Below are 17147 nucleotides of genomic sequence, written 5' to 3'. Positions count from 1 at the left end.
CTCTCACACGGATTCTCCGACACCGGCAAATGAAATTAAATCGAACGGAAACATCGAAAGTGAACGGCGGCGATCCGCTCCCCAAACGACCCCCGTTTGTACATTGAGACGGAGAGAGACGCCCATCGAGCGGCGGTGAAAAGGCAGAGGATGGGCCGAGCGGATCCCGAAAATACATTCGTTACATCCCGACGGGGTCTGGAGGCAGAAAGTGTGTGTGTGGGGGGGGGTGTGGGGCGGGGGGGGGCTCTGCCCGAGTCGTGTGTGCCATGGGGAGGTGAGGGGGGAGGTGCTGCCCAGCCCTGCCTGCTGGCACTGCGTGCAGTGCTGTGCTGCGTCGTGCCGTCATCCTGCTGCAGGGCCCCACTGCATGGCCCCACTGCATGGCCCCAATGCCCTGCAGCATCACCCCATTGCATCACCCCATCAGTCTGCAGCATCACCCCAATGCATCACCCCACTGCATGGCCCCACTGCCCTGCTGCATCACCCCAATGCATGGCCCCACTGCCCTGCTGCATCACCCCAATGCATGGCCCCACTGCCCCGCTGCATCATCCCATTGCATCACCCCATTACCCGGCAGCATCACCCCATTGCATCACCCCACTGCCCTGCTGCATGGCCCCACTGCATCACCCCATCACCCTGCAGCATCATCCCATTGCATCACCCCACTGCCCTGCAGCATCACCCCATTGCATCGCCCCACTGCCCTGCAGCATTGCCACATCACCCTACAGCATCACCCCATTGCATCACCCCACTGCCCCACTGCAGGGCCCCAATGCATGGCCCCACTGCCCTGCAGCATCACCCCACTGCATCACCCCATTGCATCACCCCACTGCCCTGCTGCATCACCCCACTGCCCTGCTGCACGGCCCCATTGCATCACCCCACTGCCCTGCAGCATTGCCACATCACCCTGCAGCATCACCCCACTGCATGGCCCCACTGCCCCACTGCAGGGCCCCAATTCATCGCCCCACTGCCCCGCTGCATCACCCCATTGCATCACCCCATCAGTCTGCAGCATCACCCCATTGCATCACCCCACTGCCCTGCAGCATTGCCACATCACCCTACAGCATCACCCCACTGCACCTCCCCACTGCCCTGCTGCATGGCCCCATAAATCTGCAGCATCACCCCGTTGCATCGCCTCATCTCCCTGCTGCAATCCTCCATTGCATCGCCCCACTGCCCTGCAGCATCACCCCATTGCATCACCCCACTGCCCTGCAGCACTGCCCTGCTGCCCTGCACCCCCCCCCCCCACTGCAACACCCCATCATCCCGCTGCAACTGCACCCCCCCCCCCCCGCACGGCCCTTTGCAGCCAGAAAGACACAACCCAACCTCAGGCTCTCCTCCCCCCCCCAAAAAAAAACCCCATTTGCTCCCCACCCCCAATGCCAGCGCTGCCCTCCGTGTGGGGCCGGGCAGATTTGGCAGTGAATGAATGGTGGCACGGGAGGGGCTGGGGGTGTCAAAAGGCTCTGGGGGGGGGGCATGGGGGTCACAGACCCGTGGGTCAGGCAGTGAGTCGCACCCCGCAGGCGCTCCCCACCTTTTTGGGGCCGATGGGTGAAGACCTTCGGGATGCGGAGCACCCCTGGGTGCTGGTACCCCGTGTGTGTGGGGGGGGGGGGGGGCACAGAGCACAAAGCCCCCCCCATGAGGAGCCGTGCGCCCCCCCCCCCCATCCATCACCCCATGCGGGGATGGGGGCGGTGCGGCGGAGCCCCCAGAGCCCTTTTTTTTCCTGCAGGGATGGGGCACCCCAGGGTGGGGGGTGGGGGGGGGGCTGTGGGGTCCTATTAAACCCAGCTGGGAGCCCTAAAGCGATACACGGCGCGGGGGGGGGGTCTGTGTGGGGGGGGTCAGAAGAGGAAGGCTTTCTTCTTCAGCTCATTGCGCTTCCACAGCGCCAGCTTGCTGAACTCCTCGGGGGGCATCTCGAACACCCGCAGGAAATCCTCCTTGGAGAGGTGACGCTGGGGGGGGGGACACGACAATCAGAGGGTGCTGGGACCCCCCCCCATCTCATCCCATTGACCCCAAATCCCCCCTCCCCTTATAGTTCATCCCATACCTCCAGCCTGGTCCTGTCCACACCGGGCGGCAGCTTCACCCGTCCCCTGTTTGTCACCATCAGCATCTCGTAGGGGTAAATCTGGGGGCGCAGGGGAGGATGTGAGACCCCCCCCCCTAAATCCCCCCCACCCCAACCTCATTGCCCCCCCCCACCCCCCCACCCCCCTCTCACCTTCTGCTCCAGCATGCTGGGCAGTGAGTTGCCGCGGTCCATGCGCCCGCGTTGGCCGTTCTGTAGGGACAAACCCCCCCCCAATATGGGGTCACAGAGGTGGGCACCACACCTGGCACCGCAACCCCCCCACCCCCAAAAATGTCACCCCAGTGTCACCCCCTCATCCCGCTCCATCCTCCAGCTGAACGCTCACCTGCAGCCCTGCAAGAGAGAGTGGCACAGATCAGACCCCGACCCCAAAGTGATGGCAAACCCCAGTGGTGGTGTCACCTCCCCCCCCCCGCCAAGGATGTCCCCATCCCATAATAGTGTGGTGCTCACCTGGACTCCCCTTCTCGCTGCTCGTTGAGCTGAACTCTGCTGACTGCAGCTGCAAAGGGACGGGAACAGCATCACAGCAGTGCCACCCCAACCCTAAACCCAGCAGTGCCACCACCCGACCCCAAACCCAACGGGTACCACCATCCTGACCCCAAACCCAGTGCTGTCACCACCCCAAACCCAGCACTGCCACCACCCTGACCCCAAACCCCTCGCTGCCATCGCCCCATCCTCAAACCCAGAGGTATCACCATCCCGACCCCAAACCCAGCACTGGAACTGCCCCCAAACCCAAACCCAGCGCTGCCATCACCACAGTGACCACAAACCCAGTGCTGTCCTCACCCCGACCCCAACAGTGCCACAACCCCGACCCCAAAACCAGGGGTACCACCACCCTGACCCCAAAACCAGCACTGTCACCACCCCAACCCTGGCACTGTTAGCATCCCAACCCCAAACCCAGAACTGGAACTGCTCCCCAACCCCAAACCCAGCGCTACCACCACCCCAACCCCAACAGTACCACAACCCTGACCCCAAACCCATCACTGCCACCACCCCAACCCCAACAGCACCACAACCCTGACCCCAAACCCAGCACTGCCACCACCCCAACCCCAACAGCACCACAACCCTGACCCCAAACCCAGCACTGCCATCACCCCAACCTTGGTACTGTCATCAGCCTGACCCCAAACCCAGCAGCACCACCACCCTGACCCCAAAACCAGCACTGTCACCACCCCAACCCTGGCACTGTTAGCATCCCAAACCCAGAACTGGAACTGCTCCCCCAACCCCAAACCCAGCGCTACCACCAACCCAACCCCAACAGCACCACAACCCTGACCCCAAACCCAGCACTGCCACCACCCCAACCCTGGTACTGTCATCAGCCTGACCCCAAAAACAGCAGCACCACCACCCCAACCCTGGCACTGCTAGCACCCCAAACCCAGAACTGGAACTGCTCCCCAACCCCAAACCCAGAGCTACCACCACCCCAACCCCAACAGCACCACAACCCTGACCCCAAACCCAGCATTGCCATCACCCCAACCCTGGTACTGTCATCAGCCTGACCCCAAAACCGGCAGCACCACCACCCTGACCCCAAACCCAGCACCATCACCACCCCAACCCTGGCACTGCCACCACCCCAAACCCAGAACTGGAACTGCTCCCCCAACCCCAAACCCCACCCCAACCCCAGCAGCACCACAACCCTGACCCCAAACCCAGCACTGCCATCACCCCAACCTTGGTACTGTCATCAGCCTGACCCCAAACCCAGCAGCCCCACCACCACCCCGACCCCAAACCCAGCAGCCCCACCACCACCCCGACCCCAAACCCAGCAGTACCACCACCACCCCGACCCCAAACCCAGCAGCCCCACCACCACCCTGACCCCAAACCCAGCAGTACCACCACCACCCCGACCCCAAACCCAGCAGTCCTACCACCACCCCGACCCCAATCCCGTCGTTATGGGGTCAGTGCTCCCACTCACCCTGGTGAGGGTGCTGCGGCCGGAGGCGGGCAGCGAGGAGCTCTTATAGCTGCCCATGTGCAGCGCTGCGGGAGAGGAGAGGCGTTATGGGGTGGGGGATAAAAGGGGTCTCGATGGGGGTGGGGGGGTTGGAGAGGATAAAAGGGGTCTTGGCGGGACGCTGCACCCCACATACATGTGTGGAAGGGCGTCCGGTCCGGCAGCGAGCGGGTTTTCCTCCGGATGGGGAGGGATTTCTCCATCTCCTCCTTTAGGATCAGCTTCCCCAGGTTGGAGGTCACCTATGGGGTGAAGGGACACGGCGGTGTGCTGGCCACTGTGCATCCCATATGTACCCTATATGCATCCCATAGACATCCCATCCACATCCCATCCCATCTCCACCCCATAAAAGTCGCATGGCACATCCATCCCATGTACATCCCATGTGCATCCCATATGGATCCCATACAAATCCCACAGCACATCCATCCCATGTACATCCCATGGCACATTCCATCCCCATCCCATATGGATTCCATTCAAATCCCATGGCACATCCATCCCATGTACAACCCATGTGGATCCCATGGCACATCCCATCCCCATCCCATACAAACCCCATGGCACATCCATCCCATGTATATCCCATCTGCATCCTATATGAATCCCATTCAAATCCCATGGCACATCCCATCCCATGTACAACCCATGTGGATCCCATGGCACATCCCATCCCCATCCCATACAAACCCCATGGCACATCCATCCCATGTATATCCCATCTGCATCCTATATGGATCCCATTCAAATCCCATGGCACATCCCATCCCATGTACATCCCATGTGCATCCCATATGGATCCCATACAAATCCCATGGCACATCCATCCCATGTACATCCCATGGCACATTTCATCCCCATCCCATATGGATCCCATACAAATCCCATGGCACATCCATCCCATGTACATCCCGTGTGCATCCCATATGGATCCCATACAGATCCCATGGCACATCCCATCCCATCCCATCCCATCCCATCCCATCCCATCCCATTCCATCCCACCCCACCCCATTGCCCCCCATCGCCCCCCCCACCTTGCTCAGCTCCTGCCTCTGCAGCTCCCTCAGGTTCTTCATCTCCTCCGTCAAATCCTCCTCTTCCTCCTCCCCTCTCTTCGATGCCATCCTCCTCCTCCACTCCGTCTCTGCGGGACCCGAGGGGCCGTGAGACCCAACCCCAAACCTCTCCGGCTCCCACCCCATTCCTCGCCCCCCCCCCCTCCCACCTACCCACGACGGCCAGGGACGGGGGGCACGGCCAGTAGTCGGTCTCGATCTTGGCGGGTTGGTTGGGGTCGGGGGGCTGCGCGGCCGGGAATTTGGAGGATTCGATGATCAGATCCTCGATGAGGTGCTTGCCGTGGTGCGCTGTAGGGTGGGGGTCTGCGGGGCGCAATGGGGTGAGGCAGCGCCCGGCGCCCGGCGCCCCGCACGGCGCCCACCCCGCTCACCTTTCTGCCGGTAGATGGGGGGTTTCTTGTAGATGTTGAGCTCCGTCGTGTCGGTCTCTGCAAAAGGGAAGGGGAAAAGCCCGCAGCTCCCCACCGCAGCGCTGCCATGGCGGCTGTGGGGCGGGGCTGTGGGGTGGGGGCGCTGCGGACGCACCGGGCCGGTGGAAGTGCTGCACGCTGCTGCGGGCCGTGCCGGGCGCTGTGCGGGGCGGGGGCTGCGAGGTGCCGCCGGGGGTCCGGCTGTCCAACCACTCACGGATCATCTGGGGGGGAACGCGGCGGGTGAGACCCCCCGGCGCGTCCCATAGCGTCCCATAGCGTCCCATAGCATCCCATAGCGTCCCATACACATCCCATAGCATCCCATACACATCCCATAGCGTCCCATAGCATCCCATACACATCCCATAGCGTCCCATACACATCCCATAGCATCCCATAGCGTCCCATACACATCCCATAGCATCCCATACACATCCCATAGCGTCCCATAGAGTCCCATAGCATCCCATACACATCCCATAGCATCCCACACACATCCCATAGCGTCCCATAGAGTCCCATAGCATCCCATAGAGTCCCACTGTGCATCCCATAGCATCCCACACACATCCCATAGCATTCCATAGAGTCCCATAGCGTCCCATACAAATCCCACACACATCCCATAGCATCCCATATAAATCCCACTGTGCATCCCATAGCATCCCATACAAATCCCACTGTGCATCCCACACACATCCCATAGCATCCCACTGTGCATCCCATAGCATCCCATACAAATCCCACTGTGTATCCCATAGTATCCCACACACATCCCATAGCATCCCATAGAGTCCCATAGCATCCCATACAAATCCCACACACATCCCATAGCATCCCATACAAATCCCATTGTGCATCCCATAGCATCCCATACAAATCCCACTGTGCATCCCACACACACCCCATAGCATCCCACACACATCCCATAGCATGCCATTGTGCATCCCATATGCATCTCATTGTGCATCCCATACAAATCCCGTACACATCCCATAGCATCCCATACACATCCTATACACATCCCATACATACCCCATAGCATCCCATAGTGTCCCACACACATCCCACACACATCCCATTGTGCATCCCATAGCATCCCATACACATCCCATACACATCCCATAGCATCCCACACACATCCCATAGCATCCCATACACATCCCATTGTGCATCCCATAACCCATCCCAAACACATTCCATATACATCCCATACCCCACCCAAGCGCATCTCATTGCCCATCCCATACGCATCCCGTTGTTCATCCTATACATGCACCCCACTGCCCATCCCATGCCGATCCCATACACAAATCCCATTGCCCATCTCATTGCCCATCCCATACCCAAATCCCATTACCTATCCCATGCCCAAACCCCACTGCCCATCCCACACAGATCCCATACACAAACCCCACTGCCCATCTCATTGCCCATCCCATACCCAAATCCCATTACCTATCTCATGCCCAGACCCTGTTGCCCATCCCGTACCCAAATCCCACACCCAAATCCCACCGTCCATCCCATTGCACAGATCCTACACACAACTCCCACTGCCCACAGATCCCGTACACAAACCCCACTGCCCATCCCACACAGATCCCATACACAAATCCCATTGCCTATCCCATGCCCATACCCCACTGCCCATCCCATACCCAAATCCCACTGCCCATCCCACACAGATCCCATACACAAATCCCACTGCCCATCCCACACAGATCCCATACACAAATCCCACTGCCCATCCCACGTAAATCCCACACCCAAATCCCACTGCCCATCCCATTGCACAGATCCTACACACAACTCCCACTGCCCACAGATCCCATGCCCAAATCCCATTGCCCATCCCATGCCCAAATCCCATTGCCCATCCCATGCAGATCCCACACAGATCCCATACCCAAATCCCATTACCCATCCCATGCCCAAATCCCATTGCCCATCCCACACAGATCCCATACACAAATCCCATTGCCCATCCCATGCCCAACTCCCATTGCCCATCCTATGCAGATCCCATACACAAACCCCATTGCCCATCCCACGCAGATCCCATACACAAATCCCATTGCCCATTCCATGCAGATCCCATACACAAATCCCATTGCCCATTCCATGCAGATCCCATACACAAATCCCATTGCCCATCCCATGCCCAAATCCCATTGCCCATCCTACGCAGATCCCATACACAAATCCCACTGCCCATCCCACGCAGATCCCATACACAAATCCCACTGCCCATCCCACACAGATCCCATACCTAAATCCCATTGCCCATCCCATGCCCAAATCCCATTGCCCATTCTATGCAGATCCCATACACAAATCCCATTACCTATCCCATGCCCAACTCCCATTGCCCATCCCACACAGATCCCATACCCAAAACCCATTGCCCATCCCATACCCAAATCCCATTGCCCATCCCATGCCCAAATCCCATTGCCCATCCTATGCAGATCCCATACGCAAACCCCATTGCCCATCCCATGCCCAAATCCCATTGCCCATCCCATGCAGATCCCATACGCAAACCCCATTGCCCATCCCATGCCCAAATCCCATTGCCCATCCCATGCAGATCCCATACCCAAAACCCATTGCCCATCCCATACCCAAATCCCATTGCCCATCCCATACCCAAATCCCATTGCCCATTCTATGCAGATCCCATACATAAACCCCATTGCCCATCCCACGCAGATCCCATACACAAATCCCATTGCCCATTCCATGCAGATCCCATACACAAATCCCATTACCTATCCCATGCCCAACTCCCATTGCCCATCCCACACAGATCCCATACCCAAATCCCATTGCCCATCCCACGCAGATCCCATACCCAAATCCCATTGCCCATCCCATGCCCAAATCCCATTGCCCATCCCATGCAGATCCCATACACAAACTCCATTGCCCATCCCATGCCCAAATCCCATTGCCCATCCCATGCAGATCCCAAACCCCACTGCCCACCCCACACCCCAACCCCACCCCCAAACCCCACCCCCAAACCCCGCTGCCCACCCACCCCGCGTCCCCAAACCCCATTTCTCACCTCTGGGGACGGAGGAGGAGAGATGGATTTTGGCGACAGGGAGCGCTGCAGGGGGAGGGAAGGAGCGAATTATTCCTGCGCCCCTCCATCCTTTTTTTTTTTTGGGATTTTGGCCCCCAGGTGGACGTGTGGGGTTTGGGGACCCCCCCACCTCGCGGCTGCGGGGCAGCTCCGCGTGCTCCATCAGGGAGTAGCTGAAATGGGGTTCGTAGATCATCAGGTCGGGGCGCTCGATGTCCAGGATCGCTTTGTCCTTGGGGATGGCAGCCAGGTCCTTGTAGCCCAGCACCTCGTTGTCCATCTTGGCCTGGGGGGGGGGATGCGAGAACGCCGAGCTTTTGGGGTTTGGGATGGGAAGGTTGGGGTGTACATAAAGGGATGGGATGACACATAAAGGGATGGGATGACACCATTATTTTGGGGTAGGGATGTCCGTGGAGGGATGGGAAAACATCATCATTTTGGGGTATGGGCTGGGAATATTGGGGATGTCCATGGACACCGTTGTTTTGGGGTTTGGGATGGGAAGGTTGGGGTGTACATAAACGGATGGGATGACACCGCTATTTTTGGGGTAGGGATGTCCGTGGAGGGATGGGAAAACATCATTTTGGGGTAGGAGATGGGAATATTGGGGATGTCCATGGAGGAATGGGAACACCGTTGTTTTGGGGTCTGGGATGGGAAGGTTGGGGTGTCTGTGGAGGGATGGGATGACACCGTTATTTTGGGGTAGGGATGTCCATGGGGGGGGATGGAAACACATCATTATTTTGGGGTATGGGCTGGGAATATTGGGAATGTCCATGGAGGAATGGGAACACCGTTGTTTTGGGGTCTGGGATGGGAAGGTTGGGGTGTACATAAAGGGATGGGATGACACATAAAGGGATGGGATGACACCGCTATTTTGGGGTAGGGATGTCCATGGGGGGATGGGAACACATCATTATTTTGGGGTACAGGATGGGAAGACTGGGGATGCCCATGGAGGAATGGGAAAACGTCATTATTTTAGGGTATGGGCTGGGAATATTGGGGATGTCCATGGAGGAATGGGAACACACTGTCATTTTGGGGTACAGGACGGAGAGATTGGGGTGTCCTTGGGGAATGGGATAACGTCATTATTTTGGGGTACGGGGTGGGAAGACTGGAAATACCCATAGAGGGATGATAACAGTGTTATTTTGGGGTTTGGGATGGGAATATTAGGGGTGTCCATGGAGGAATAAGAACACACCGTCATTTTGGGGTTTGGGATGGGAATATTAGGGGTGCCCATGGAGGGACGGGATAACACTGTCATTTTGGGGTTTGGGATGGGAATATTGGGGTGCCCATGGAGGGAGTGGATAACACCGTCATTTTGGGGTTTGGGATGGGAACATTGGGGTGCCCATGGAGGGGGGCAGCTCACCACGATGCTGGAGGGCGATCCGGGGACGCTGGAGCCACGCGAGGAGCAGACGCTCCCAGGGGAGGTCAGCGGTTGCTGGGGGGGGGGAGGGTGAAAAAAAAAAAAAAAGGGGACGTTTAGGGCAAAGTTCTGTTCTGAGGACGTGGGGAAACGTGATGGGGTGCAGAGATTTGGGGTGGGCTGGGAGTGCAGCGTTGAGATTCAGGGGTCGGGGACGCACGGAGAGGAGGTGGGAGGGCCACTAGATGGGGCTGCCAGGCTGGGAGGAGGAGGAGGAGGAGGACGAGGAGGAGGAAGGCTGCCCCACAGCCGCGCAAGGAGGTGTCCCATAGGCGCCCATATGATAATAATGGCCCCCCACCCCCCCGTTTACCTTCTGCACCCTTTCCATTCAGCTGTGCGCCGGGGGGGCTGCGTCAGTCACAGGGTCCTGCGAGGGGTGCGGGGGGAGGAAAGGTTTAGGGGTGAGCACACAGCACCCATCCGTGGGTGGTGGGACAACCACAGGGGGAAGAGGGGCTGCGGGTCCTGCAAGGGGTGCAGGGGAGGCGCCGGGGGGGGGTGGGAGTCGGGACCCCCCGCTCACCGCTGTGTCTGTGGGTCCGCATCCCTCTGGGCGCTCCGGCGGCGCTGGGCTGCGGCTGCTGCTGCTGCTGCAATGGAACCGGGGGGGTGAATGGGGTGCGAACGTGGGGCTGAGGGCACGGGGATGATGCTGACGAGGGCTGGAAGAGGAGCAGAGCTGATGAATTAACGGAAAATTAACGGAACCCTTTTGTCAGAGGGCTCCAGAAGGATCCAGCGACAGCGGGACGGGTCCGAGCCCACAATGGGACCAACAAAGGAGAAAATTCCCCATTTTCCTCCAAACTTTTCCTTTTGGGAAAACACCTCGTGCTGGGCTGGAACACCAAACCCCAGCCCCAAACCTACAGCCCCCGCAGCACAAAATCCTATATCCCAAAGCCCCCCCCCCCAAACCCCACAGCACAAAGCCCCCACGGTGCAGGGGGCTGTAGGGGAAGGGGGAGGGGGGTGTGCAGGAAGCAAAGCAATGCCAAAGCGGGGTAAAGGGTGAAGCCCCCCCCCCCCCCCGGATAGGGGACGTGGGGACACGTTCTCTGTTATCTATGGGGTGCACAGAGCCGCCGCCCCACAGCAACCCCCCCCCCCAATGGCTGCAGGTCGTTGGAGATAAGGGACGGCCGTGGCTGGGGGCCAGGAGCGGGGTTAGGGGACACAGCTTGGGGGGGGGGGAAAGGGGGGCACACTGAGCGTGCTGGTGGGGGGACGGACAGACAGGCAGGTGGACGGATAGATGGACAAACGGGCAGATGAACGGATGGACAGCTCACGTGGGGGGGGGGTAAGGGGGGGGGGTGGTTGATGGGATGCAGGGGTGCTGCCCCCCCCCCCCCGCCCCGACCCCAGCACGAGGAAATCCGGATTTGACATTTCACAGCCGCCAAAGCCATCAGCGCTCAGCTCCGGGCAAAAAGCCAGACTCAGTGTCCCCCCCCCACCCCAAAGCAGCAGGAAGAGCCCCCCCCCCCCCGGAGAGCCCCACCCCCCCCAGGAGGAACACCACAGCCTTCCTCCCCCCCCCCCCCCAATAGCTCAGCACACACCGCCGTTTCCACGCTCCGTGGCTCCCAACCAGCACTGGGGAGGGGGGGGGTCACAAGTTCCCCACACAGCCGGTTCCCGACATCCGGCACTTCCCAATCCCCCCCCAGTACGGAACAAACGCCCCCCCCCCCCCCATCCCCCCTCCCACCCCGAGGTGCCGCCGGGGCAGCAATCCGATCGCGGTGCCGGGTGTCCGGTTCCCCACGGCCCACTCAGCCCCGTCCCTTCTGCACCAACCCCACAAACGGGAGCTGCGCCCCACGGGGCACCGCGTGCCTCAGTTTCCCCATCCTTAAAAGGAGGCGACGACCCCCTGCCCCCCCCCCCCCCTTAAAAGGGGACGTTCCCCCTCCTCAGCCCCTCCGCGCTCCAGCCTCCCCCCACCAAACCCCAAACTCATGGACGCACCGCACATCCCGACCCCCAAAAGCCCCAAATTCGGGATTTGGGGTCGTGTGACCCCCCCGGCCCCGATGGCCACGCTGCAGCCCGGGCTCACGTGGCCCCTAATCTGGGCTTAGGGTGGGATTAACCCGCTCATCCCGCACGCGGAGGGGCCCGCAGGGACCGGGCGGAGGTGGGGAGGACATCCCCGATCCCGGTGCACCCCAAAAATCCCGGTGCCGTTGGATGCCCCGCAGCGCTGCGGGCACCACGAGGCCGGCACCACGGGGCGACCACCCGATATGGGTGGGATGGGGGGAGGTGGCAGGTGGTGGCCCAGCTCTGAGCAGGCTTAGCCCTGCCTGACCAGCGGCCCCGCACGCCCACGGCCCCACAGCGCGCTCGGTTTGTTGTCTGGGGGGTGGGGGAAAACCCCATAGTGCGCCCCACAACGAGACCCCGAGTGCCACATCCACACCGTGCTGCAGGGCAGGGAGCATCGATCTACCGCAGCTGAGGGGAGGGGGGGGGAAGCGAGCACAGGAAGTGTCCCGACGCCGCCCCCCCCCCCTCTCCAGATGAGCGCTGAGACCCCACAAACTCACTGCACCGGTGCCAATGTCCCCATGAAGGGGGGGGGGGGGGGGCTGCGGTGTCCCCAAGGAACGGGGCAGGGAAAATCCCCTGGGGGTGAAGCAGGTGCAGACGCAGCAGAACCACTCTGCTTTTGGGGTTGGGGGGGAGGAAGGGGGCTGGGGGGGCTGCACCCCCCCCCCCTCATCTCCGTGTCCCCGCATCCCCTCCTTGGGTCACCGCCCGCACCATCTCCATGCCCCCCCCCGCCCTGAGGCCGGGGATACGCCCGAGCACAGCAACGCACTGCAGCTCCCCCCAGGGAAAAATAAAAGACAGAGCTGCCCCCCCCCCCACCTCCCCGCTTCACCCCTTCGCCCCCCCTCCTTCTTTTCTCCCCCCCCCACCCCAAAGACCACAACAAACAACAACACGAGCGCGGCAGCCGCAAACGAACGCAATTAACGGAACCACCGCAGCGACGCCACTCACCTAACGCACACCTCCAGCCGGCGGGGCGGGGGGGGGGGTGAGAAAAGGGGGGGGGAGCGGCGCACCCTGCTGCAAAACTCCCCCCCCCGCCGCTCTGCAAACCCCCCCGCCCCCCGCCCTGCGCTCCTGGGGCCGGTATCGCGCAGAGCCGGGAGCGCAGCGATAAGAGCGCGGTGCGGTGCGGTGCGGGGGGGGGGGGGGCGGTGAAGAGTGTGGGGGGGGGGGTAAGGGGGGGCAGCGCTGCTGCTGCTGGCTCAGTCGCTTTCGGAACAAGAGGAGAATTAGCCGGCATCATGACGAAGCATATTGGCGCTTCCCCGGCACAAAGAGGGAGGGGACGGAGCGCTGCATCGCCCTCCGGTGCAGAATTCACGGGGGGGGGGGGGGGAGGAGGCAGGATGGGGGGGGGGGGTGCGGGTAGGTGCTCCACAGCATCGCCCTGATGCAAAATGGGGAGCAGGGACGGAGGGGGGGGGATCAGCACCCCTCATCGTTCCGTGTTTTGGGGGGCGGGTGGGGGGGGAAGGCACGGAGGATTTCCAGCTGCGGGGCCCAAAGCTGGGGGTGCTCTGTTCCCCCCCCCCCGCCACCGACCTCTGCTGCCCCACCCTGCGTGCAGCACGGAGCTGGGCAATATGAGAGCACGCCCTCTGCACCCCAAAGCTTGTGCCCCCCCCCCCCCCCCACCGTGCCCCCCAACACTGGGATCTGGCCCAGAACGCAGCACTGCACCACTGGGGCTGCACTGATGCTGCAGCACGGGGACTTCGGGGCCGCTCCTGGTGCCCTGCAGGGGATGCAGGTGACAGAGCTGCTGCTGCACGGCCTCTCCATGCAGCTGCGCTCGGCGCTGCCTCGCTTTCCCTCCTGGCTCCAAGGGAGACCCTCCGGATGGATGCAGGAGGGGCTGCATGGGTGGGGATGCACCCGTAGGGCTGTACGCACACACGCGGATTGCACACATGGGGGAGGTGCAGGCATGGAGATGCACAAGACTGCACGAGTGGGGCTGCACGCGTGAGCTTGCACGCGCGGAACGGGTGCAGAGAGATGCACCTGGTGATGCTCGCTGCACGCACGCAGGGATGCAGGCGTGAAAATGCACGCGGAGATGCACCCGTGGGGTTGCACGCACACACAGGGGTGCACACACGGGGATGCACACACGCACCCTTCCGTTCCAAGGCCACCGAAGCTCACAGACCAAACCCAGCCCCCCCTCCCCCCAACCCCGCAATGCCGGCGCGCCCCACGCACGACCCCCCGGCCCCCCCCAGCCCCATTCCCATCAGCAGCCCGGCCCGCAGCCGCCTCTCCCCCCCCCCCCCCCGCGCTAACCCAGTTTCTCAAGCGTGAAAACGACCGCAGCAGCTGCCCGGCACCTCCCGTGCAGCACCGGCTCCAGCTGCGGGCTCAGCACCACGACAGCAATATAGCAACACCCCCCCCCCAACACACACACACAGCCAGATGCTGTGCATCCACCAAAACAACGCACGGATTCGTTCCGAGAGCCCCCGCGGGGGTCACCCCGCATCCCTGCCGTGCCCTTCAGAGCCAGGCCCAACGTTGGGGGGGGATATGATGGAAGGGTGGGGGCGCAGGGCCGTACCTTCAGGGCAGCGCAGGACCCTCAGCACGCCGCTTCTCCCGTCGGCCGGTTGCCATCCCCGCGCCCCGCATCCCTCCCCTGCGCAGCACCGCGTTGCTACAGCGACCGCCTCCCGCCGCAACCGGCTGCAGCCGAGCGCTCAGGGTGTGCGGGAGCCGCCTGCGGCCTCGCGGGAGGAGGAGGAGGAGGAGGAGGAGGAAGAGGAGGAGGAGGATGCGACGCCTGCAGCCCGGCTGTGCAGCGGCTGCCTCCCGCTCAAAGCGCTGCTCTGCTGGGGTGGGGTCGCAGGGGGCGGCTCTGGGTGCGGGGTACCCCGTGGGGACCCCTGGGTGGTGGGAACCCACTGCGTCCAGGGACCCCTGAGTGATGGGCATCCCTGGGAGATGAGCACCTCTTTGGGTATCCCTTGGTGTTGGGGAGCCTTACAGGATCTCAGTATCCTTTGGTGCCAGGGACCCCGTGGCACTGGGAGGCACTGGGAGGCACTGGGACCCCTTTAGGGACTGCGGACCCCTTGGCACCATGCACCCCCTATGATGCCCCCCCCTCCCCTTGGCACTGGGAGACCCTCTGTGCAAAGTACCCCTGGGCACCAGGACCCCTTGGCACAGGGGACCCCTGGGCGATGGGGACCCACCAGTTCCAGGCAGCCCGTGCCACTGCTGCCCCCCCCCCCCCCCGGGGGGCCGGGTACCCCCTGAGCACCCCTCGATGCCGGGTACCCCCCGCTAATGGGTACAGCTTGGGTCCTGGGCACCCCCAGTTCCAGACACCCCCTGATTTTGGGTACCCCTACGCACAAGGATGAGAGCTGAGCACTGAACCCTTAGATGTACACCCCCCCGCCCCCCCCCCAGCGCCGCGTTCCCATCCCGTGGGGGTGGCTCTGGGGATGCTCTCCAAAGCGTTTTCTCTCCCCAAACCCCCAGCCGCCCCCTCCCACCCCCGGGTCTCACCTCAATACACAAGAAAGGAGCAGGGTGGGTTTGTCATCCCCGGCCATAATTAAGGACTCACCCTTCCGAGCCCCTTCTGTCCGGGGGGGGGTCGAGAAGAGAAGGGAGGAAGGGGAAAACTCTGAAAGGAAAGAGAGAGGAGGGGGTCGGAAAGGAGAAAAAAAGAGACGGGGTAAAACGAAAGCGGAGATGACACGAAGGGAACCCCTCTGACCTTTGAAGCTTTGGGGAAGGGGCGGCGGGGACCCCTTCCTTCCTCCTTTCAGGAACGCGTCGGATTCCTGCGGGAAGGAGGAGCGGGGGCTGCGGGGCGGAAAGGAACGGGATGGGAAAGAAACGGAGCCGCAGCACCGCGAATCGTTCGGCCCCAATTGCCGGGGGTGCCGCTCCGCCCCAGAGCTTCGTCCAACTCCGGCTGTTATCATTTCCTCCTCAAAGCGGTGCCACCCTACATCATTACATCCCCCCCCGGGCACGGGAAAAGCAATTGAGGGGGGGGGCACAGCCCCAACGGGGGGGCAGAGGGGGCGGTGGGTACCGCTGTGATGCTCCGTCCGATGGGGTGAAGGACCAAAGCGCGCCGGGAGCGCACGGATGGGGAGGGGGGGAAAAAAAGGGGGGGGACGTGGGGTGTCCCGGGTTGGGGCAGCGGAGAGGCGGCTTTGATTTGCACGGCGGTTCGCACATCCGAAGGATGACGCCTAAAACGGACCCGAAGGAAACAGAGGAGTGATTAAAGCGCGTTAATTGCTGGGGCGGCCTCGCAGATGTTTGCGCGCGTCTCCCAGCACCGGTGGCAACGCAGCAGCCGTTGCGGGGGAGGGGGGGGGGGGGGTATACGGGGTTCCGTGCCCGGACAGACAGAGCTCAGGACGGACAGACGCAGCTCCACGTGCGTTGGGTCCTTGCAGGGCAGCGGTTCCGTCTCAGATCCACGTGGGTTCCCACGGGGCCGCCCCACATCTCACGCCGTAGGGATGCGTGTCTGTGTGGGGGGGGGCTCAGAAGAGGCGGTGGACGTGGGGTGCTATGGGGGGCGATTTGTGGGGGGGGGTCACGGACAGGACAGAGCCCAGCGGCCATACCCAGTGCTCCCCATGGTTCACCCATAGGGACGCAGCCAGGGACACAAAGGGTGACCCCACAGCACCCCATAGCAGTGCTGCTGGGCACCATTCCTTCCCCCCCCCCAAAAAAAAAGCCCTTAAAGCTCAGATATTGGGGTGGTGGGGGCAGAAAGTCCTGAGTACGCAGAGGAGGGGGGACAGGAAGCCAAAGGAGGAGGGGAGGGGTGGTCAAAGAGCCCCGTGGAGGGGCTGCCCTATAGCGCAGCTGGGAGGGGGGGGGGAAGGACCTCTG

The 17147-nt window shown here is 62.0% G+C and overlaps 1 protein-coding gene across 8 annotated transcripts; it reads right to left on the bottom strand.

Annotated features, from left to right (window-relative positions):
* Positions 1–12: 12 nt before the first annotated feature.
* Positions 13–16173, bottom strand: DMTN (dematin actin binding protein). Of its 8 annotated transcripts, XM_090125816.1 has the most exons (17): positions 14833–15063; positions 10729–10867; positions 10516–10572; positions 10143–10217; positions 8874–9029; positions 8723–8767; positions 5762–5870; positions 5608–5664; positions 5387–5539; positions 5192–5301; positions 4288–4393; positions 4113–4177; positions 2597–2645; positions 2469–2476; positions 2273–2332; positions 2099–2179; positions 13–2000 (listed from the first exon to the last, which is right to left on the bottom strand). In XM_090125816.1, exons 3-17 carry the CDS (start codon positions 10531–10533, stop codon positions 1887–1889), a joined length of 1206 nt encoding a protein of 401 aa, XP_089981942.1. In that variant the 5' UTR covers positions 10534–10572; positions 10729–10867; positions 14833–15063; the 3' UTR covers positions 13–1886. The 8 variants fall into 8 exon arrangements, with proteins under 8 accessions (XP_089981942.1, XP_031458102.1, XP_089981938.1 ...); XM_031602242.2 differs by lacking the exons at positions 13–2000; positions 2099–2179; positions 2273–2332; positions 14833–15063 and adding exons at positions 15789–15909; positions 16003–16173 and having other exon boundaries at positions 2421–2476; positions 10729–10795; XM_090125812.1 differs by lacking the exons at positions 13–2000; positions 2099–2179; positions 2273–2332; positions 14833–15063 and adding exons at positions 15850–15909; positions 16003–16173 and having other exon boundaries at positions 2421–2476.
* Between the last annotated feature and the right edge of the window lie 974 nt (positions 16174–17147).

The sequence above is a fragment of the Phasianus colchicus genome, chromosome 27 (assembly GCF_987193195.1).
Source record: "Phasianus colchicus chromosome 27, bPhaCol1.hap1.1, whole genome shotgun sequence".
Taxonomy (NCBI): Eukaryota; Metazoa; Chordata; class Aves; order Galliformes; family Phasianidae; genus Phasianus; species Phasianus colchicus.
Note: the sequence above shows the minus strand (reverse complement) of the source record. Positions and strands in the feature narration are given on the sequence as shown.

Excerpts from the sequence above, each read along its gene's own strand:
- DMTN (XM_090125816.1), bottom strand. Across the intron at positions 9,030-10,142 it reads GATCGCCCTCCAGCATCGTG|GCCAAGATGGACAACGAGGT; the intron begins GTGAGCTGCCCC and ends CCCCCCCCCCAG. Across the intron at positions 4,178-4,287 it reads CCGGACGCCCTTCCACACAT|CGCTGCACATGGGCAGCTAT; the intron begins GTATGTGGGGTG and ends CCTCTCCCGCAG.